Raw genomic sequence first — 24,141 nt, 5'->3', positions numbered from 1 at the left:
TTGATCAACTCAGAGGGGCGCAGTTGTTCTCTAAGATTGACTTGAGGACTGGGTACCATCAGCTGAGGATTAGGGATGAGGATATTCCTAAGACTGCCTTTAGGACTCGTTATGGCCTCTATGAGTTTTTAGTCATGCCTTTTGGGCTGACTAACGCTCCGGCAGCTTTTATGGATTTGATGAACCGAGTGTTTCGACCTTACTTGGATCAGTTTGTTGTGGTATTTGTTGATGACATTCTGATATATTCCAAGACTAAGGAGGAACATGAGAGACACTTGAGCATTACACTTCAGACTTTGCGTGAGCATCAGCTCTATGCTAAGTTTGAGAAGTGTGACTTTTGGCAAGAGCAGATTCAGTTTTTGGGGCACGTGATCTCTAAGGATGGAGTTTCAGTAGATTCTGCCAAGGTGGAGGCTGTGATGAGTTGGAAACGGCCTACTACTGTCACTGAGATTCGTAGCTTCTTAGGACTGGCAGGATACTACAGGCGTTTCATTAAAGGTTTCTCCAAGATTGCTGCACCATTGACCCGTTTGACTCGGAAGGATGTGAAGTTTGTTTGGGATCACCGCTGTGAGCAGGCATTTGAGGAGTTGAAAACGAGATTGACTTCGGCACCAGTTCTTACCATTCCTGTTAGTGGTGAGAGATTTGTGATTTACACAGATGCATCACATCAGGGTCTTGGCTGTGTTTTGATGCAAGATGACAAGGTGGTAGCGTATGCCTCTAGGCAGCTTAAGCCACATGAGCAGAATTACCCTACACATGATCTGGAATTGGCAGCAGTGGTTCTTGCATTGAAGGTGTGGAGGCATTACTTGTATGGCGAGGAATTTGAGTTATTCTCTGATCACAAGAGCCTCAAATACCTCTACACTCAGAAGGAGTTGAATATGAGGCAACGGAGGTGGATGGAGAAGATGAAGGATTTTGATATGACCCTTCAGTATCATCCTGGAAAGGCTAATGTGGTAGCGGATGCCTTGAGTCGAAAACCGAGAGGATTAGTTGCCTTTATGATGATTCAGGAGTGGATGATGTTAGAGGCATTGGCAGAGTTTTCTATAATGCCGAGTTCTCAGAGTACAGGGGCTCTTCTTTGTAGTTTGACTGTACAACCTACTTTGATCAGCCGGATCATTCATTCTCAGACTCAGGATGACAGGTTACAGACCAAAGCAGTTGAGGCTGTTAATGATGAAGGTAATGTTGACTGGACATATGGAGCTGATGGTGGTATGAGATTTCGAGGTAGGCTATGTGTTCCAGACTTAGCAGACCTCAAGAGAGAGATTTTAGAGGAGGCACATCACTCTAGGTACACAGTGCACCCAGGTGGCACTAAGATGTATCATGATCTTAAGAGGCAGTTCTGGTGGGAAGGCATGAAACGTGATGTGGCAGAGTTTGTATCTAGATGTCTCACTTGTCAGCGAGTGAAAGCTGAGCACCAGAGACCAGCAGGACTATTACAGCCTTTGCCTGTGCCTGAGTGGAAATGGGAGCATGTGACGATGGATTTTGTAGTGGGGTTACCGAGGTCGATACATAACCATGATACAGTATGGGTGATAGTGGACCGATTGACTAAATCAGCTCATTTTCTACCCATTCGAGCTACTGATACTGTAAAGGAATTGTGTAAGATCTACATTAGAGACATAGTTAAGCTTCATGGAGTGCCGGTGTCTATTGTCTCAGATCGTGATCCTCGTTTTTCATCTCGATTTTGGAGTAGTTTCCAAGCAGCTTTTGGTACTCCTTTGAGTTTGAGTACTGCTTTTCATCCTCAGACCGATGGCCAGTCTGAGAGGGTCATTCAGGTGTTGGAGGATATGCTTCGTGCTTGTGTGCTAGATTTTCGGGGCAGTTGGGAGGATCACATACCATTGGTTGAGTTCGCTTATAATAATAGCTATCAGGCTAGTATCGGCATGGCACCATATGAGGCACTTTATGGTAGACCTTGTCGTTCACCTGTATGTTGGGCTGAGGTTGGTGATGGTAGTTTTTTGGGGCCAGAGTTGGTGCAAGAGACTACGGAGAAGGTTGCCATCATTCGAGATCGACTTCGCACAGCTCAGAGTCGACAAAAGAGTTATGCAGACCGACGCCGTCGTGCTTTGGAGTTTAGCGTGGGTGACTTGGTGTTCTTGAAAGTATCACCAATGAAGGGGGTTACGAGATTTGGTAGGAAGAAAGGGAAGTTAGCTCCTCGATTCATTGGACCTTTTGAGATCACAGAGAGGGTTGGAGTGGTGGCATATAGATTGGCTCTACCACCTAGACTATCAGCTGTTCACGATGTTTTCCATGTCTCTATGTTGAGGAGGTGCTTGAGGGATGAAACTCAGGTCATTGACTGCACAGAGGTCCAGATTTGCCCTAATACGACCTATGTTGAGACGCCTGTTCGCATTGTTGACAGTATGGTGAAACAGTTGAGGCGGGCAGAGATACCTCTGGTGAAGGTACAGTGGAATCATCAGGATGAGAGAGAGGCTACTTGGGAGCTAGAGTCAGAAATGAAGGGAAAGTACCTACATCTATTCGAATAAGGTACGCAAATTTCGAGGACGAAATTTCTTTCTAGGAGGGTAGAATGTAAAACCCGTGTAAAATACATATATATATATTTATATCATATATTTATTTACTTAATATAATTTAATGGTTATCTCTGTTTTAATTTAAATGGGTGATTGTGATAAAGTTTGTTAAATAATTTAAATTTAAAAAAAAAACTAATTTATCTCACCAGACTCCTTATATCTCTATAACTCTCTAATACGTTTTATTTATATATATAAAAAAAGATATATTAGCACGATAACGGGAGAAGAAGGGACCAGAGAGAGTGATTTGACGTCGTGTTTTCCTGCAGTAGCCGGGGGAAAGGAACGGTAATCGGGAAGTCGCGTAGAAAGGAAGAATTATTTATACCAGGCAAGTTAATCTTGCTTTATATTTTTATATATGTTTACAACTTCTTGTTAAAGAAAAGATTCTTACAAAATTAATTTGGCATGTTCTAGAAAATCTTAGCCAATTATTTAATTAAAATTTATGATCAATGGATGTATGAAATCGATGAGTGGATTATTAGGTGATTGTTAATTCACTATCTGATATTTTAAAAAATTAAAAACAAAAATAAATAAAATGCAATACGTAATTATAGATGAATTTGTGATGTATCTATATATATACACGTTCATGTAGGTTCTAATAAAGGTAAACATTGCATTGTATTGGAGCACTTGAGATAATAGTTGTCTATATATATACGTTCATGTAGGTTATACTAAAGGTAAACATTGCACTGTATTGGAGCACTTGAGATAATAGTTGTCTATGATGGATTATTCAGATTAATTAAATGTTGATATTAAGTATATATATGTGTCGAATTGGAACTGGAATGGGAACTTATTGGATCATGATCATTGAGAATCAGTAATGGTGACTTATTGTATGAGTTCAAGGTCACTTATATTTATATACAAATCTGTATATATATAGGTAAGTTTTATTCATATTTTCCTTGGATAGATTGGGTTATTGTATTTATGGTTATACATTTATTATGAGATTTGAGTAAATATTAGAACTAAATTTAAAGACTTGATTCAATTGGCCGGTTGCTACATTTACTTAATGAAATTGAATTAGACATGGAACATAACCTTAAATTTAGTATTTAAATTTGTATTTAGTTATCTGGTAACCTTCAAATATAAATGAATGCTATTAGTTTTATATATAAAAAAAAAACTATTATTTAATTATCAGTATGGATCTCAATAACTAATCAGTTGAAGTAATAGAACTATAAATATATGAGTAGTACTAGCATAACTCATGGTAGCTTAATGCTTGTATGTACATTGAGATATATATATAAATTTACCTATTATTAATTGTAATTATATAATCTGTATCATTAAGCTTGCATGAACTTTGTAAAGAATACACTTGATGAACTTGGTTACTGGACAGATTTGATGATCTGTACTAGTTTTCTTCTTTGAACTTTCATTTGTGATTTCCTTATCAGTTGATTATTGCGGGGGGTATAATTAGTTTAATAACTACATCATTAAAGGTCAGTCTAAGTCATGGTTGGGGCATGATATTTAAATGATAACATAATATTTTTTTTAGCATAATTAATCTAAATTTATGATTATAAGTGGATTAGTCGGAGGGGAAGTCCGGGGCTAACCTTATGATGACTTTTGGGTATGGTCAGGGACTTACCTATTTGGGAGTGCACTACCCTTTTGTTATGGCCATGGGTCTAATGAGCCCTTATTGTGTGGACGTGATCAGGGATCATCTGGGGAGTAGACGTACAATCCAGCCACACGTGTGTTTTTGGTAGTCAGGGACTATACGATTCACACCATTTTATTGGACGGGAGCCCGGGGCTCATGTGAGATATGCCGATTTATAAAAAAAAATAAAAGATGGTTATTTATTAAGTTTATAACTAACTGGGTTATACACATTTGAATAATGAACTTAATTGAGTTGCTTATATATACAGGAATATAAGGTAAGGTTAATTTGCTGAACGATGATTGTGTTTAGCATTTATTGCTGAGCTTGTGAGCTCACCCCATTATCACATTTCAGGTACACGTTGAGTAGGAACGTGATGGGATTACATGATGGGAACGGATTTTAGCTCGTTACGCATTGATTTATTTTAGCTCGGTTTTTCCTTTATTCTGATTATTGTAATAAAGTTAATGTTTTATGAAACTTTATTGAGTTGATTCAGTGGTCATAGATGTTTTGTTTTACTAGAGGGAATTGCACCTCTATTTATGGATTTGTATAAAATTTGTCAGACTCTCATGTTTGTTAAGTTGAATGACGGGATTCATTGTAGTTCTATTATGGAGGATGTATGTTGAGAATTGATGGAAGTTATACCTTAGATTTTTTTATGCAGGACAAGTAGTTCTTGTATTAAAATTTGGGGTGTGACACTTATACTCTTCACCTTGGTCGTATTGGATTTGGATTCTCTCTTGTTACTCGTGTTAAATCAACAATGTAACACACTATATTATAATGTAACATTTTGCGTTACATCTATAATATTCATGTCGTTCAAATCACTTTATGTTACATCTACAATATTCATATAATTTAAATCACAAACATCAAGCAACATTTCCACGGCTTTCGCTATACATTCCATTGAGATCTGCAACCAATTGGATCATTCTTCCTTCCACACTCATTGTGCTTGTCAAATTTTGATGTGATGAGAGATGTCAAAGTTGGTATTTACTCACACATGCCTTTACTGAGGCTCGAACCCTTGACAATTAACAATCATAACCGTCAACGATTGTTAACATTATACTTTTAGAGCAAGAATACTCATAAATAAAGTATCTCATATTCTTCAGGTGTAAATCTTTTTAATTTACCTATAAAAAAAAATTAATCTTTGTACACAAAATTCAGAGAGAGTCTAATAAAAAAAATGTTAGGCTTTATGTATCGTGAATGTAGACTGTGATAGTCGAACCGCATTATATTTTTGTATTGTTCATATTTTGCTTCTTTCTTCAAATTTATGTCTTTTAACAATAGGTTTAGTAGAAAAAAGTAATTCAAAAATGAGTTTGGCAAAATGGGATCCTCATAAACATGAAGAGCTATAATAAATTATTTGCAATTCACCACATGCACCACATATGGTGCATGATCCTGTTGATGGAATATATATATATATATATATATATATCAACCTCTTGCTAATAATGCACATTTTGTTTATGACTGTATATATATATATATATATATATATATATATATATATATATTGTATTCAATATCAACCTCTTGCTAATAATGCACATTTTGTTTATGACTGTTTTTGTTACCTTATGTGACATGATCGTTGAAGGAAAGATCTGAACCTAATTGAGTCAATTTCAATGGCTGTCCTTTCCCCAATATCTAAACCTAGATTTTGTGGCTGTGGCAGCATGATTAGGGTTATGGTGGGGATTACTTTGGCAACAATCTGATTGGTGGGAGATGGTGCAGCAAAACTAAATGCTTGACCTAATCCTTGAATGGGGTTTTGGCTTTCATTAGCCGGCTGAAAAATTATATTAGAAAGGCAGTCTCCACCTTCGAGGAAGCTTCCTCACACTTGATAGACAACTTCATTAGAACCTGTTACCTCATTAAAAACATGGGCATTCACGTAATTTCACACCAGGCTCATTTCCTTAAATTCAAAGCAAAAGAAGATACAAACACAAACTAGATAGTGGACACAAAGACAAGAACTAGTTTTCTTTATTTAGTTATATTTTGTTGGTTTCTTTGTGTTTTTTTGGATGGAAAGATGATGATGATCGTGAAAATAAGGGTTTCCTTGTTTTTATGATAACTGAAAATTAAAAAATATGTTTTGATTGCAGTTTTTTTTTATTTATTATTATTATTATTATTTTAAACTTTTGTTAAAAAATTATTTTTCATAATTGTCTAAAAGAGTTTTCTTTTTTCTTGACTTGCTGTTTTATTAAAAACTGAATCACACAGATTTTATGAATTGGCAAAATTGGACAAATTAATGAGACCAATAAGAGAGTGGAGGACTTGGACACAAAAACCCAACCAAATACAACTTGTGGACATGTGTGTGTGTATATATATTTAAATTACTTAAATACTCACATTTTTAATGAGGTGTAAGGTTTTAGTGAGGTCGTTTTTGTCCATCAAATATAAGAAGGGTTTTTGTGCAAAAGAGGGACAATTTATAAAATGCAAAATTACATAACTTAACCAACTTAAACTTAAAATGATAATAAAGAGAATACGAACACGCCAACTCAGGAAGTGTGTATATATATATATATATATATATATATGAGAATACGAACACGCCAACTCAGGAAGTGTGTGTGTATATATATATATATATATATATATATATATATATATATTTTTTTTTTTGGCAAATTAGGAATTAGGTCACTGATTAATGCTCAAAAATACATGTATAATGCATATCTTCAAAGAGTTTTTTTTTTTTTTTTTTTTTTTTTTTTCTTGTCTTTTTTTATTATTAAACCTCCTTCCTTTTCCAAATGGATTATAATATTCCATGTTTAAGAAATCAAGTGAACAAACTTTTCAAACGTTGTAGGACAAGAAAATGTAGCTGAGACACAAACATGTTACATATGTTCACTTGTCACAAGATCTTGTGTATGAAGCTTTCTATGTTTTGTACCCAATCTTGTTCATGAACTTACGAACTTGCCACCCAACTAAAAGAAAAATATATATAAGAAGAAAGCAACAACTTTGGTAAAGTCTCTAAAATGACTTTCTTTCTGAGTATTTGAATAATGAATGTAAAACTTTATATGTGTAAGTGAGTGTGAATCTTTGAAAATCCGACAAGAACCAAAAGATCCTCCACCAAAAGCCAATAGATTTCCAAGACTATTATTTGCCTTTTGCCATTCATGAACCCACTCAATTATAGCTTTTCATTCCCATCCATGAACCCACTCAATTAGAGCTTTTCATACCCATCCATGATTATGAAAAAATAAAGTTGAAAGGATGTCATTATCAAGTCTATATATATATATATATATATATATATATGTATGGGGGCATATTACCCCCTAAAAACGTTTGTTTTAAGGGTGGACAAGTGTCTTCCGTGCTTTTCTCTGTTAATAAAATAAATAAATAAAGTTTTAAAATGACCATAATAACCTTCCTTCAATTAAAATAAAAAAATAAATAAATAACCCACTTATTGTAAAATGACCATAATGCCCAAAAATGTGAAGGTGAGATATAAAAAGGGAAAGGGCATTTTCAGAACTAAAAAGGACATTTTTGGTATTTAATATAATTAATTAGTAGCCTGCCACCTACATGATTTGTTAACATTACTTTTTTACCGAAAAATCTTAGTTTGCAACATTTTTAAACTTTTAAGAAATTTATATATCCAAACTAAAAAAGATAAGGACGTTATTTTCTCAAAAAGTAAATTTTAAGGGGTATTTTATATATACTATATAAATATATATATATTTATATAGTATATAATATAAATATATATATTTATATGTATATAATGTTATATACATATATATATATATATATGTAAGAAAGTTCGACTGCTAATTAAATTATGTACAATTAAATCTTAATTGTTAAATATAAAAACATAAATTACTTTTTTAATTGTCTAATAAAACCTAACTGAAGCGTGCACACATTTTATTGCACGCCAAGTAACAAGTGACCAATACTATACTATTATATTATATATATATATATATATAGGTTTAGTAATGTCATAATCAAAGAAGCAAAAATCATGGTGGAGATGATTTTGATTGAAAGCCTAATTCGCCATGTTATTGGTCCCTTGGTTAACTTTAAGGGCCTCACCAACTTGGTGAACCTGACCATATATATGATTGATTTAAAGTAGGAAAAGACTCGAAAGAGAAGAGACAAAGAAGCTTCAGAGCTCAAAGTTGTTAGGTCTCATCAAATGGCTTACTAATAAGTTAATTAAAACAGTTAATTACTTGTCACATGTAACCTAATAATCTACTTTTGCTTTCCAAATCTATCATTAAGATATAAGAAAAGTTATCGCCATTAATCGTTTGATGTAGTAGTTAAAAGTCCCGAATTTTAAATGTGAGGACTTTTAGGTCAAGCCTAGATAAATAATCATGTCGTGCACAATTAGGGTCAAATATTAAGCTTGCGTATTTTTATTACATTATTAGGCATGTGAAATTATGTAAGTAAGGTCGAAAGCTAAACTTGCGTAAATGGCCACATGTTACAGGTGAACGCTTGTTTTTTTATCTAAAAATTTAATATGTTGAATAGTGTTGTATACGTACTTATGTCACTTTTTATCCGAATTCGATGTGAGACAAGTCTTTTTTTGTAACATTTTTTCACACCCGAACCCGCGTAATGCCGTTGTTGCGATCGGACCACCCTACCTACCTTGGGTGAAGATTCGGAAGCCCTCCGGACCGGACGCTTGGCGTGACACTGGATCAATGATTAGGTCTGCCTCTGATATCAACTGTAACGAGTGAACACTTGTCCATTTACCCAAAAGCTTAAGCTGTTAGGTAGTACTGCATACCCACCCATTTATACCTATGTCACTTTCCATCCGGATCCGATGTGGAACAACTCTCCCTTGTAACACCACCCAACTCTTAAAGACAAAATGTTAAGTTATTTTTTTAGTTGTATTTTTGTTCATTTCATTATTTTTTTTTATGTTTTTTGTTATTCATAATTGTTAAATATTTTATTATATATTAATTTTCTTTTATAAAAAAAATTACATCTACAATATGTTTAGGATTATACTTAGACATTCAATTTATATATAGTGGAGCACTCTGAACCTTCCCGACTCCAAATGTAGGTCAAATTGGGCAAATTTGGTAATTAATTATTATTATTATTTTGTTCAATAGATTTGGGATAAGAGCGTACCATGCGAGAGACATCCTTATACAGTGATTATTAGATCCACACGAGCAACCATTAGGATGAACAGTTATTAGAGAAGATGAAATCCCACATTATTATTTTTATTTTCTTTTTGAAGGTTTCTATTACCGACCCATTTATTGGGCAGGCCTGATTATTTGAGGCTTTTCATTTTTACCGAATTGACTATTTGATCCTTTTATTTCTGATTTTATGGTCCTTGGGCTAATTTCTATACAGCTGGGCTAGGTCTGCGAATCACAGGAATTTACCCATTTAGTTATTACCCAGCAGTCTAGTTGACAGAGTACCCAAAATTCCCAACCGGATGACCTCGTGTTCGAATCCTCCCTCCCTCTAATTTTTCCAGATAAACAAAAAAATAATTGAGAGTTTTGATTGTCTCTTTTTTTTTTTTTTTTTTACCCACAAGGAGTGAGGGAAGGGGGGGGTGAGGTGAGTCGAAACCCGGCTCTAAACACCACAAGGGGAGTGTGCCCTACCAGTGTACCACTTGGCCACCACCAACTCACCCAATGAGACTTTTGAATAGTTGGAGGTGGATTTTGCAACTTCTTATTTTTATTTATAATTATTATTACTTTTTATTTGAGAGGTAAAGTTAATTGTATTTATACAAGAATTTAAACTCTACAGGCCCAAAAATGGAACAGAGGCACAAGATAAGCGTTGGCCCAAGGGCATTTACAAACAAAAAAATGGGCAAGAGCCCAGCCATATTATTAATTTTTTTTTAAAAGTAAGAAGCATTAGAAATTAGATTAGTAACTGAGTGAGGCATCTGCAGAGTCAAACCATATGAACGCCACAATATAACAAATCTAAAATATATATATATATATATATATATATATATAGAACACAAATACAACAGAAATATGTCAAGAATATATTATTAAATATATAAAAAAAATAGTATTTTGCTCATTTAATCACTAATCATTCAATCCATTTCATCTTGAATGAAATCACTAATTTGAAAAGTGTCCCAAACACGTTCCTATAGTGTTTGAAGAAATACAAATTTTTTTGAAGAAATATAATTAGATCATCTCTCTGTTGAAATGGTACACAGAGTCATTCAATCTTCCAAGAACAAGACAAGTTTGCTTGCTTATACCTGAATTGTTTTAATGGCCAGCACCACTACCAATTCTGCATCTTGGGACCAAAGGACTTAAAAACTCTCTTTCCTCTGGCATAATATCCATTCTCATCTGTTTAACAGAGAAAAATCTACATCTCATTCTCCAATAAAGCAAAACAAAAACAAAATAGGAAGCATATTGAGCTTGTTAATTTTTTGATGACGAAATTATAATCTCATCAGATGGGCACTATATTTCCGGTAGTGCTGTACCCCAAAAGAGAGATGAGTATGTGGTAGACCCAAATCATTAAAAAACCATCATACAAGTGTTTTCAGTGCGGGAAGTACCATCTTCTAATTGATTTTGAAAGTTAGCAAAGAGGCTAGTCTTCCTCCATATCTTCGGCATCCTCATCCTCATCCTCTTCCTCTCCCTCTTCCTCTTCCTCTTCCTCTTCCTCTTCCTGAGTTTCCGGTTTCTTTTTCTCACCACTATTTCCTGAAAGGAAAAATTGAGGCCAATAAGAGGAAGATTATATAAAGATCACAATGCAATGTAAAAGTTTTAGTTGTGACGGGGCCTCCACATGTGCATGCATGTACCAATGCATAAAGGAATTGGCACATTTTAGGCACTCCAAAATCGCAGTTTATGATGGTCAATGAAGTTGAAAAATCAATCTACTGTATATTATCGTTTCACCCCATAGCATGAGACAAATATGGTAAGAAGCAACAGAGCTAGAGGGGTGTGGGCGAAAAAAACTGGGTAAGGTTCTGTGTAGGTTGGGCGAAATGAGCTAGATGGGGTTATTTCCCACTCGAGTAAGGTTTATTTTTGATCCATGGAACCAACTGGTAGATAGTGGGGTAACTAAAGAGTATGTTGTGGGAGGACATAAGGACAATTTGACGTTGGGAGGAAAGGTAGTTGAAGAGATTAGAATCAATCATTAAGTGGATCAACAAGGTTAATCTTTCTTACCAAAGCAAAGGAGGAAGTGAGAAATAGAGTTTTATAGGCAAGGCAAATAGCAACCCGATGCAATTCATTTTGTAAGCTAGAATCACAAGGAAAAAATGGAGGATAGTAGCCTATATTGGATGAAGCCTTCCAAGACCCTTGTGGAGATTAATAATAAAAAAAACAGAGCAACATTGACATTAAACTATGTAAATTTACATTAAAGTTCGAACGTCTATTCAAAGCAACCATTATATCGAATGGACAACTATAAAATATGGTGGAAGGATCAGCTTTCCATGATGGCTCATCACTGATCTTAACAAATGGTGCTAAGGATATTCACAATCTCAGAGGATTCCATTATAATCATTTTGTGCTTTCCACCAAAGCAAAAGAAGGTAAATTATATGCAAGATGACATACCATACTCGCTAAATATGACTCCACCAGAACACAATCCTTCCTCAATTTTGGTGAGTTGAAGAGTCATCCTAGGTCCAATCTCTTGAAGCTTGACAGCACTTTTTGTTGAAGCTCTGTTAACTCTACCAAGATCACTTGCTAGACTTACAGTTGCCGCTTCATCATCTGCTTCACTTTCTGATCCATAACCAGCCCTCCAGGAATAAAAAAAGAAAGTTAATATATATCTATCTATCTATCTATATATATATATATATATATTGAAAAGAAAAGAGAGTAAATTTAGATAATACACTTGAATAAAGTATCATAAGATCATATTTTCTTTTCTGTACTTAACACTTTTTTCCTTTTCTTCTTTTTCGTCTAGCATTTTTTGTATACAGGTAACCAGACTAGAAACCAAAGTAGAAAGATTGACATTCAAGATCCAAAATCTAACATATGTTTGATATGTTATTTGATAAGTTTAAGCTACCTGAACTAATTTTGATTCCCTCTTAAGAATACCTTTAATGATCATGAAAACTATTATATATAAAAGCAGATGAAAAAAAAAAAAAAAAACCGAGTTTAAAACTCTGATTCAGGTTCAAGGTCGATTAAAATGTTTCAATACTAACAATATGAATGCAGATGACAATTATTCTTCTGCCATCATCTAATTAATAGAAAAACAAATCTAATAAATCAATAAAGCTACAATAATTTGACCTCCACATATGATCCATAAATAAGTGGGTAAAAAAACATGTGAATCAATCAACAAATTTAAGTTGAGGTGACAAACGACAAGAATAACTGTGAAATAAAAACTTAACCACAGTATCACACATGCAATAGATTTCTATTGAAACAATCATTCACTTTCATTAACATTCTTGAGGTTTGCTTAAATTACCCGGACCACCCTTGAGGTTTGCTTAAATTACCCATGGCTTAAACTAGTGAAAAAAATTGGCAAACCTCCCCTGAAGTTTAGTCGACTACTATTAGCTAAGTTAAAAATCAGTTAAAGAAGTAAATTAAAACACCAGAAATGCCCTCGTGTGTGCAAAACGACAAAACTAACCTTATTAATCATATGAAATGACCACTTGGACCATAATATTTTGGATAAAAATACCTACATTTTTATCACTTTAATAACAAATATAATCATTAATATATTTAATTTTTTAATTTTTAATACTATATTATTTAATATATCTAATTTATCAAATTATATAAAATATACATAATAAAATTTATTCAGCTGAAAACATAAAGGGTAAATAACATTGACCTCCCCTAAGGTTTGGCCTAATTACACAAGGCATCAAACTTACGCATTTTGCTTGCACCATACTCCCCTGCGGTTTGCTCCATTGTGACATATAACCCTTCCGACTAAAGTTTAGCTAGTGACGTCAGAAAAATTGGTAGCAATGACCAAAATATCTATGAACCAAAAGAAAAAGACGCTATTACCCTAGTATCATCAAATTACCAAAAAAAATCTTATTTTAATGGACAAAAATACCCTTCCCTCTCCACCTACCCACCCGCCGCCACCACCACCACTACAAAAAAAAAACACTACATATATATATAGAAAAACAGAGGAATGTTCATCAATTTTTTATTTTTCTTATTTTCACCTTGTTTTATTTAATTTTTTTAATCGATTTAATAGATTCTTGAAATTGGTTTTCATATGGATTTCAATTTCTATGTAGAAAAACAGAGGAATATCTCAATTTAAATTGGATGATTAAACATGTAGATTGGAACACTCAGGAAACAGACTCGCATCCGTCAAATCTAAGCTCACCATGAGCTCTAGTCATAGCAATGCTACATATATATATATATAATATAGCAAAATGTTATTTATCAATATTAATAAATAAATAAAAAATAATATAATTCCCAAATACAAAAAAAGAAAAAGAAAAAGGAAGGGAACCATCAGAAACCAAAGTGTATCCCCAGAAGCATTTGCTGTACGGTCCGCATCATGGTTTGGTCTTTCTTCTTAAAGAGAAACCACCATCACTTGGTTCCTTCCTCTTCATATGAAATTCATGCGTAGATATAGAAAGCATCATATTTTTTAACTTGAAACTATATAATGAATAACAATAATATAGAAAATAATTTTGATCTGTGAAAAAATAAGGAACCGAAGGGCTTAGATAAAATGGGTACAAGAAGTTTATCACCACTAATAAAATCAGAGTGGTGCATGACTTTCTTCACTCCTCATCACAACCCATAGGACATGATTGGCCAAACCTCAAGAGATAGATACTTTGACATCTCTAGAGATTGCACAATTGTAACCAAGGATTTGGAGTCCAAACTTTTCCACTGTTAGTCAAACTTCAGATTTTTTATCTAAGAGATGAGGCTAGAGGAGCCTATACGACTCAATTGGTGCACTAGAGAAGCATCGCAAGATTATTAAAAATTCTTGCATACATCTTTCAAACTAACGGTTAGCTGATGATTATGGCCTACTAATGAAGCAAGCCAAGTATACAAATGTTGATAACATACATTTTCTTAACAAGATGTTTTCCATAAGAATACGCGAGCATGGATTAATCATCAATTATGTCAGTTATCACAGCGGATTTTTCTCTACATAGATTGTCAAGATTGTTGTCCTGGTCCAAGCAAACTGTTTAAATTCTTTTGAATGTTATAATACTTGTGTTATAAGCTTGTGACCAAAAATTAACAATTTCAATTAGTTTCCTAAATATAATATCGGCACCTATTAGATCATCTACAAACTTGGGTTGTTTTTTAATAAGAGGATGAATATGCTGTGGAAAAATATCTATGATTCTATAGGCAATTCCGACGACAGTGACTACCACGGAGCAGGAAGCAGCGTAGGAAGATCTCTCCAAGAAAGCCGAGCTCACCAAGCCCGTCAAATTTTGTCCCCACCGGCACCGTTTATTTTAAATCTTCAAATTGAGAGTTTCTGGTGGGAGGAGGTGGAGTGAGTAATGGCCATAGGTGGAGAGAGAGAAAAGGAAGAGAGGGAAGAAGGGAAAAAAAGTGCTTTTTTATACGTGGGCAAACTGGTAATTTTATACACTTGATATTTCTTCATTTTTATCAATAAAAAATCGGGGTAAAATGGTAAAATCACTCTAAAATTTAATGTCCATCTTGCCCAAGGGAAGTCAGTGCAACAAAATGCATAAGTTTGATTCCGTGTGTAATTAGGCCAAACCGCAGGGAAGGTTAGTGCAATTTACCTAAAAATAATTGAAATTAAAACATTCATTAAAGATATCTGCTATCTCTAGCTTGCTGCAAATAAACTCTATGACTTGTAATTGGCATAGCAGATTCTTCCGATCAAAATTAATGGCCTTGCCGGAAGTGTAGCAACACTAGCCACCTGATCCACTTCCTGGGTTATTACGATGATTGCAACCTTTTTTTAACATGGAGCAGTGGAGGTTTGCCCCACTCTCTCTCTCTCTCTCAACCGCCTCCACATTCGACCACCAACACCCCTCTGCAAATTGCTCCAATCGATCAAATTTCTTATTGGTTTTGCTTAAATCCCATTAAACCAGAGATCTTAATTGGTACGCTTACCAATTTTCATGGGTTTCAAAAAAAACAGGTCTGGGTATGGTGAAGCAAGAAGAGGATGAGGATTTGGAGGAGGTCCGTATAATGATGGCAACATTGTTTTTTTGTTGTCGGCTATCTTACATGGGACTCTTCAAAAGTAGGCGAAGTACCCATGTCCAACACACATTTCTTGGACATTGGTATTGGATATGTGTCCAACACTTTCAGTTGGAGATGCACCTAAATAATTGTCCAATAATTCAATTTTATTATTCTATTGCTTTCAAAATGACTGAAATGCCTATATTGAACACTACGTTACATAAAGACATTATTTTACTCCAGAACACAATAAAAATATTAACCAACATGGATATTTAGCAATGGTCGATGTGTCTTTTCATTTAGAGATTCGACAAGTCCAACGCGTGGATACATGCCCCCGCACCCAATGCACATAACTGAGTCCATGTAACATAGGTCATTGGTGAAGCTAAAAAACTTTTTGGGGGCTTGGCTGTGCTAGTGTGTGTGTGCAAGCGTGTTAGATTATACTTTTAAATGGGATAAATAGAGCTTTGATAGTTCCAAAGAAGACTTTAATGATTGGCTTGAACAACATTTTAAAAAAAGCTTCAAACAAATTAAGTAAAACCCCTCTTTGTCTTTCCAGGGATAAACACAAACATACCCACTCTCTAAAATTCTACAATTCCAAGGCTTCTTTGTTTGTGTCGAAAGAACAGAGCCACAAATCTGTGGTGTCTTTCTTTCTGAATGCAATCTTTACTTGCTCTCTCTAGAACGAAGCAATGGCCACAAAACACTACATGCGCACTTACCGGAAAGGAGTTATGATAAGCACACCTTTGGATGGTGGGAAGAGGGGTGGAAGGAGGGGGGAAATTATGATGGTGAGTTTTGGAGGGGTTTGGTGGGGGTGCAGTGGGCGGTGGGAATTAGTGGTGATGGGGTGGATAGAGGGGGCGGTGGTGGAAAGAGGTTCGATTGCAGATGGAGGTAGGGTGAGAAAGATGAATGATTAGTAGTTGAGGGTAAATTAGTAAAATCAATTTATTGTGCTTACATCAACAATGATGACATCTTGTAATATAATAAAGGTAAGGATAGTTTGGTATATTTATCACCTTCGTTAACCGTTTTAACTGATATTAACTCTGACAGGGTGTTAGAGTTATTTTTCAAAAACTTTAATCAGTGGATAAATAAGGCAAACCTAAGGGGTGGTCGGAGTAATTTACCCTCTTTTTCCAAAATAAAATAAGAATGAGAGGAATACATACTTTGTGACAAAGTCACTCACATCCTGAAGACTTCTTAAATCAGGAACTTGATGGTTCTGCACAAATTTCCTGATTCTGCGCGAGACACCAACGGGCTGTAATCTGATGGAATAATGTCGAAAATCAATAAGCTTTGTCTCCTTGTTATAATTAAGCAAAACGATTCGCTGGCATGAAGGAAGTTTGACCTGTAACATGTGAAACATTAAGAGGAAAAGCAATAACTGAGTTGACATCAACAATTGATTGACATTGTTTCTGCACTCACCGTGTTAATATCAATGGCTGGGAAAATGTTCTGAAACATAATAGTTGTGAGTTTTAGATGTTGCTCCCCAGTGCCAAAACCAGAAAGGACAATCTGCCAAATTTCAATTCAAGAATCAAAGCGGGTACAAAAATATCACGTGAATAACATGAAAATTCACAATTTCCATAATTAGTCACCTCCAATTCCCAATTGCACATCATTCATGAGTTAAATATATAGTCAGTCATTTGTATTTTTTGCCCTCTCTACGTAGAAGTATATAACATCAGAAATTTAATACACGGGTGTCATGTAAATGCAAAGGAGACCCTGAACCTACCGGTCATTGGGCTGCAATTAGGGGTTCACCTACAGCAACAGATTATCATGATCATGTTACACTAGCATCTGGAACCAAGACATTCCATCAAATGGTAAAAAAGAATATCACTAAGAATCCAGAAGCATATCAAATTTGTGTGCTTGTGACCAATTAATCATAATGCCACTCAATTAAAAGCTTTCAGAAGTATAACTTAGCAAATGGCATGTCCAAAGCACCATTAATACGCATGACTTGGTATTCCATCTGGAAATTACATATAGTGACCAAATTCTTGTTCAAGGTTTGCTGGTAATACATAAATATGCACCTGTAAGGAGAAAATGCATGTGGTGTATGTGCATGTGCACATCAAGTATTTGCTTTTTAGTAAATTACCAATGGTGAATTTTTTAAAAGATCTTGAGGACATCTAGGACGCAGCTGAGATTGAGCAATATCAACAGCCAATGAGTACTCATGTATTTTAAAACTAAGAGTTGGGCCTTGTGGCGTCCTGGCAACCCTCAAGTATGGTGCACTTTCAGTTTTTGATAATATGAGGAAATGCGTAACACCCATGGGACCTGCAACATTCAAGAAGTCTTTGAGATTATTCCTCTTCTTTTCCTGCAAGTGTAAACCAATTAAACAAGTATCAACTTAGCTAATCAGAGTACTAATGGCATAAAAAATACAGTATAGCAGCCAAATAAAAAGACCTACATGTAAACTAAAAGGACCGTGTTCCCACTATTTTTAGGCTATTAATAGAATAAAACACAAGTTACAGTGAGAACTACTCCGCTTTGTTTTCCAGAAAAAATAAATAGAAAAGGGTTGGAAATTATTTAAAAAAGGAAGCCGTTTAGATTCAGTACTTCCCCTTCATGTCTACCCTGCAGTTCTAATTGAAATGTCTGATTTGAATCCTCAAAACTTTTCTAGGACATTTAGCAATTGCTTTACTTGAAAATAATACCAACGTACAAACCTGATTATATTAACATTATCACACACCAAAACAAAGATTTCACAACCAAAAAATAAAAATGAATACACTCCCTATTTAAAATATCTTTCTTAATATTTAATTTTGCAAAATCTAATAAACTCACAACGCAGAAGGGAAAAACTATAGGATGAGTTAGAACCAAAAGGACAGCATAAACTTCATTTTCTCCCTGATTGTTAGACACGTCTTGTTCTGACTAATCATCTCTTCTTTTTTTTAAAAAAAAAAAAAAAAAAAGACTGAATAATTAAGTCTAAGGTGTTTTTTGACTAGGCAATTAAATGCTTAAACCTGAGCTTTTAGTGTTTTTTTTCCATAAAGTGCAATAGGAAACACAAAGTTAACTTTTAGGAAGTAATTTTCAATTACAAAGAGGTCCAAACTCAAGTCAAAGAAACTTGACTTCCCATTGAATGCTAAATGCGCTAAGTGAAAGATTATTTTAAAACTAACTTCAAATTTACAAGTATAAAGTTGAATATTCAATCCTACATATTAGGAGTACCCCTACACCTTCAGTAGTAACATGTCTCGGTTAATTTTCAGTTTTATCAAACATCATTTAACTCATTGGAGCTAAAATTTGTTAAATTGAGATTGGATTTTCCAAATTATGACAACTTATATGTTAGTTAGAAGTGACATTTTTCTTCAAAAATCAACTAAAGTTGCTTTAGCCACTTTTGCACAATATGATTGCATACAGAAAGTACATGTATAAGACCATGAGTATAGCTAAATCGAATGAACTAATAAATGGTTTACCTTGAGCTTGAGAGCAGTGTGGGGAAGCATCAACTTTCTCAAATCCATCTGCAGTTGCCTGAGAGCACTAGGCAACTTACCTCTCGAAAACACAAAGCTTTTCGGGATTTTGTCACCTGTTATGTGATCAACACTTGGCTGGTTCTTCTTCACAACCGGCTTAACAAATGCCTTTTTCTTCTTCTGATTCAATTCACATAAAATAATTAAAAGGCAACACAAATACATAGATATCTTAGGGAAGCTTAAATTGAATAAGAAATATATAGGAAGCAAAGCCAAGATTAAGAATAGTATTATACCCAAAGGAGATTAGATGGATATTGAATAACAAGTATATTGAACGTAATGCTAGGAGGGAAAAAAGATCAAACTCCACACAAATTGAGATAGTAGGAACAGATATGACCTATGTTACATAGACTCTAAAGTACCCATATCAGACACACAATATTCGAGTTTGGGTATGAGGCATCTGTCCAAACATATCCAAAGATTCGATTTTATTATATTATTACTTCAAAACGAAAGAAAGGCATATTAAGCACTATACAACATATATAAATAAAAAATAAAAAAATAAAAATTATTAGTCTGTATAAAATAAAATATAAATATGAGATAATACGGATAGTTAGCAGGGTCCTGTGTCCTATTTGAGAATTTGATAAGTCTAATGCTTTAATACATACCGCACTGGCGCACCCAACACACCTACCCAAGTCCACGTAACATAGGATATGACAATGTGTGGTTCAACTGAATTTATGGTCTTAGATTGAATTGCAAAATAGAATTCACGTAGACAACCTTCAATATTTAGGGTAAAGTCCTATTGAGTTGAAATGACTTAAGTTTAGCTTTATTTGGTGGAGAATGTAATGAACACAAAAAAGAACAACAAAAGCTTCCTTTTTCTTTTTGTTTTCAGTAAAACAAATATAAAATTTATTTTATTTTCCACATTCATCTCTCCAAGCAATTAAGGGTGAAACCATAACGGAGTATATCAACTGCTTACATTTCGAAATCGAGCCATCTCTTCAAAGGATATATTGTTGTCCGATCGCTTGTTTTCGAATCAAACTGCATATAAACACATAATTAGTAACACACATAAAAGAGGATGAGATCTATTCAATAAACATCAAATCATTGCAATAAAATAATCATCTAATTAGAAGCCAAAACTACCATTTTATTATTTGAAGAAATGCAAATGAAAGGATACTGATTCTTATCCAAAACCAGGTACCTTTTTTATTTAGTCATTATTTATCTTTTAATAAGCAAGTGGAAAGCATAACGCGTTTTTTAATGTAATGAAATCATCATGGTTTGGTGGTAATCTTTAACCACTATGAGACAGGCGCTTGGGTTGAAAACTTCTCATCTATCAAAAACACTCATCGTATAGTCATGTATATCAGTCCAACTTTTTTAGGATGGTAGTAATAGCAATGATATTAAACAAGTAGACGAGGCTAAAAAGATGGTATATCTGCTTAAAAAACTTCTGTTCTCATATAAATATGGCAGACATGTTCAACTTAGATTACTTTTTGATGTGGCAGACATGTTCAACACATACCGTATTTGCATATTAAAAAAGAAAAAAGGAAAAAAAAAAAAAAAAGAAGGTTAAAAAACAAGTATCCCTTGGTGAAATTCATCAAACTTGTGCAGGACAACAATTTTTTTTTTCTTAGTTGGTACTCACACACCCATGCCTTCACTGAGGCATACATATATATAAAAAACGAACACAAAATTTAATAAAAATATCAGATTTAAATATTATTAGAACAAAATTCATTATCATCATAGTAGCTACCAATGTCAATCAAAGAGACACGGGCGGGCACACACACCCACAGAGAGAAAGAGATGCGTGTGAGCTTAAGTTGACAGTAGGAATGGAGCTCAATTTGAAGATAACAGAAAATACAGAAGCAGTCATCACATGCCTGGGGTTTCATATTGTGACAACTGATTTTTAATACTTGTCGTGAATATAAAACCCATCTACTAACCCCATTCCAAAATTAGCAGTTCCATCATGTGCAGTACCAATACAGAGAATCAAGCAAATGCCCATAAAAGCAATATGGAAAAGCAATAAAAACCCACAAAATAACAGAATCAATGTATGAAAGAACACCCCAGGTGATCAACTGATATAAAAGCAGATTTTTTTGCAATGTCTTACGCACAATAACACCTCCACTAATCTCACCTCAAAGAATGACGATATAAAGAAATAATCAGAGAATAAAATCAAATTAAATGAGTAGAGCTTGCACAGTCGCAGATAATTGCATAAAAAGGATATATATATATATATATATATATATATATATATAGAGAGAGAGAGAGAGAGAGAGAGAGAAACCTAGTGATTAGGGGCCTTGGTCTGATATGCTGGTCGCCAGTTGTCGGCGTGAGACGCCGGGAAGGCAGTCCAATCGCCGGCTGTCGGACTAATGGAGGCTGAGAACGAGTGAGAAAAGAGTCTTGAAAGTTTACCTAATTTTTAACATAAAAAGACCAACCGGTTTGACCGACCCGTGAAATGGCCATATTTATAGTATGTCGAACCGGCGGTCCACCGTTTCTTAAAATAGAGGTTTTGGGCCTTTAGTCAGTAGAAATGGGCCAGATTGGCTGGTCACTGGAATTTCTACACGATCTAAAAACTGATATAGAGATACTCTGGACCATTTGTATGTAGTTTGCCAGATGGAAAACTGATTGTGGGCTTTACAGGCTGATGATTCTCAAGACCTCCGAATGGAGAAGATATTCAATGCGGTCTTACTAGACACATCACAGTCATTCGTTTAGTGTACGTGTGAATATGGACGGTTGTGATGGTCCGGTACACCAGATACATTGAATATATTCTCCCTCCAAATGGGATTGGATTTTATTTTTTTTTTTATTTTTATTTTTTTCTGAATGGTAAAGCAAACATACCTTTTATCCATGCCCAGACTCAAATCCCTCCCCCTCCTCTTTGAATATAGAAAGATTATACCATTACGTCAAAGCCCTTTGACTTGATCAACAATTTCTCTCAAAAAAAATTTTATAAAGCATCTTTCTCCATATTAAGCTCTTAAAACGGAGCTTCTCTGTTGACTTTTCTATAATTTTGCTTCACAGGATCCGGTTTGATTTGGATTATAAGATAAAGTAGAAACAAATTGTTGCTAATGATTTTGTAAAAGTTAAAACTGAACCAAATCGAACCGATGTAACTATCTAAAATAATTTTCTGTTGATCACAACCAATTTTCTACACTGTTTTATATATATATATATATCATGGACCTACGGCTGGCTAGTGGGGCCATGGGGGCATTCCTGCTGAATTATTTATTTATTTATTATTTTTATCTACTATCTCCGTCTCAAAAAGATGTCATGCCTCTACAAAGTTTTGACTAAAATTCACTATATTTAAACTCACCCCTACCAAGTTTTGGGTCTTCAAACTCAAACCCTCTATGATTTGCCCTCTATTTTGGGCCTTAAAAACCCACTATATTTGCCTCCTGCGAAGATTGTAATTGTTGGCAGCATAACTCCACTTCTCTTTAATTGTGTGTGTGTGTGTGTGTGTGTGAAGCTGAGTAGAGCTCTTTAATTTGCAACTCTTGTAGCTGGATATCTCAAACAGACTTGATTAGAGAAAGATTCTTTTCTGTAAAGAATTGGCCACGTAGAATTGTACCAATTTTTATATAATTAATAAAATTGAATATTTATCTTTCCTAAATTTTCGAACATGAATACAAATTTGAATATGTTTGAGTGGCCTCCTAGCTCTGATCTCTTTCTTCTACGTCAAAATCTTGAAAACTCCATCTTGTTGGCATCAATGGCCGTCCGACAATCAAGGACATAGCCAAGAATGTCATCATCGCGAAAACCCAAAATGTCCCATCAAGCAGTGGTAGCACCTCAAACAAGAACTTGATCATGTTCAAGTTCAAACTAAATTGGTGCACTCAAGCTCAATCATATACTACCCATAATTCTTTGGGGTAACAAATCCTCGTGACACTATCGATCTCTAAAAAAACCTCTTTCATTAATCTTGAAAAACTAGTTTTAAAAGTTATGAGTTTGCTTAATTTGTAATTATGAAAACAATTTCAAGAATTTAGAAACAGAAAACTGTTTTCAAAAAATTATAAAAGACAGTTATCTGAAAACAGATTTTTTTATAACTGAGTTTTCAAAAAACTGAACCAAGTAGAGTTTTTTTGTATAGTTTGGTATTTTTAATTTTATGTTCAGAAAACTGTTCTCGGAGTTATAAACCAAACAGACCCTATGTTTCTATGTATATCTCACTCTATATGTGTGTTTATTATTCAAACTAATGCATAGAATTAACTATAATTAAGTTCATCTTTTACTTACATAAATTTGGTCGAATGTGTCTAGTCTCAATGCTCTCTATCACTGCTATTCTTATAATAAAAAATTCCAATCACGAGACATTGAAAAGTCACGAAAAAGGTTTTCCTCTTTTCCGTTACTTTAAAAATTAGTGAAGGCGCGAAAGTGACATTATTGCTCATCTTATACACAAGCACATGCAAATTTGAGGTTCATGACCAACCTCAAAACCGGATAGCTTCATCCTGCTTTTCTGCTCCAAGCAAGCACAATCACAAGAATTCAATCGAACAGCATTTGCTTTGTAGTAGTAATGTTTGGCTGAGACAATGATGCAAAGGGTGATGATAGCTCTAGAGATAGTACAAGAGAATGTTTTTGTTCCCTTTACCAGGGTACATTAATGAAATTGTACCCTCCATGTTCACTAGTA

General features: G+C 34.4%; 1 protein-coding gene and 1 non-coding gene across 3 annotated transcripts; both read right to left on the bottom strand.

Moving 5' to 3' along the window:
* Positions 1–10,443: 10,443 nt before the first annotated feature.
* On the bottom strand, positions 10,444–21,855 carry LOC132271699 (peter Pan-like protein). 2 transcript variants are annotated; one of them, XM_059773151.1, is made up of 9 exons: positions 21,691–21,855; positions 20,320–20,384; positions 19,299–19,481; positions 17,918–18,148; positions 17,215–17,307; positions 16,947–17,134; positions 12,058–12,251; positions 11,016–11,166; positions 10,444–10,794 (listed from the first exon to the last, which is right to left on the bottom strand). In XM_059773151.1, exons 2-8 carry the CDS (start codon positions 20,335–20,337, stop codon positions 11,051–11,053), a joined length of 1,023 nt encoding a protein of 340 aa, XP_059629134.1. In that variant the 5' UTR covers positions 20,338–20,384; positions 21,691–21,855; the 3' UTR covers positions 10,444–10,794; positions 11,016–11,050. The 2 variants fall into 2 exon arrangements, with proteins under 2 accessions (XP_059629134.1, XP_059629135.1); XM_059773152.1 differs by having other exon boundaries at positions 19,299–19,478.
* On the bottom strand, positions 14,227–14,313 carry LOC132272275 (small nucleolar RNA Z221/R21b). Its single transcript, XR_009470018.1, has one exon. It is a non-coding gene; the product is annotated as a small nucleolar RNA Z221/R21b (small nucleolar RNA).
* Positions 21,856–24,141: the final 2,286 nt, after the last annotated feature.

Source organism: Cornus florida, unplaced genomic scaffold, assembly GCF_030987335.1.
Source record: "Cornus florida cultivar Cherokee Brave unplaced genomic scaffold, ASM3098733v1 CherokeeBrave_3.0.0_Hap2_Chr08, whole genome shotgun sequence".
NCBI classification, from domain to species: Eukaryota; Viridiplantae; Streptophyta; class Magnoliopsida; order Cornales; family Cornaceae; genus Cornus; species Cornus florida.
The sequence above is the reverse complement of the archived record's forward strand: the minus strand, read 5'-3'. Positions and strand labels throughout refer to the sequence as shown.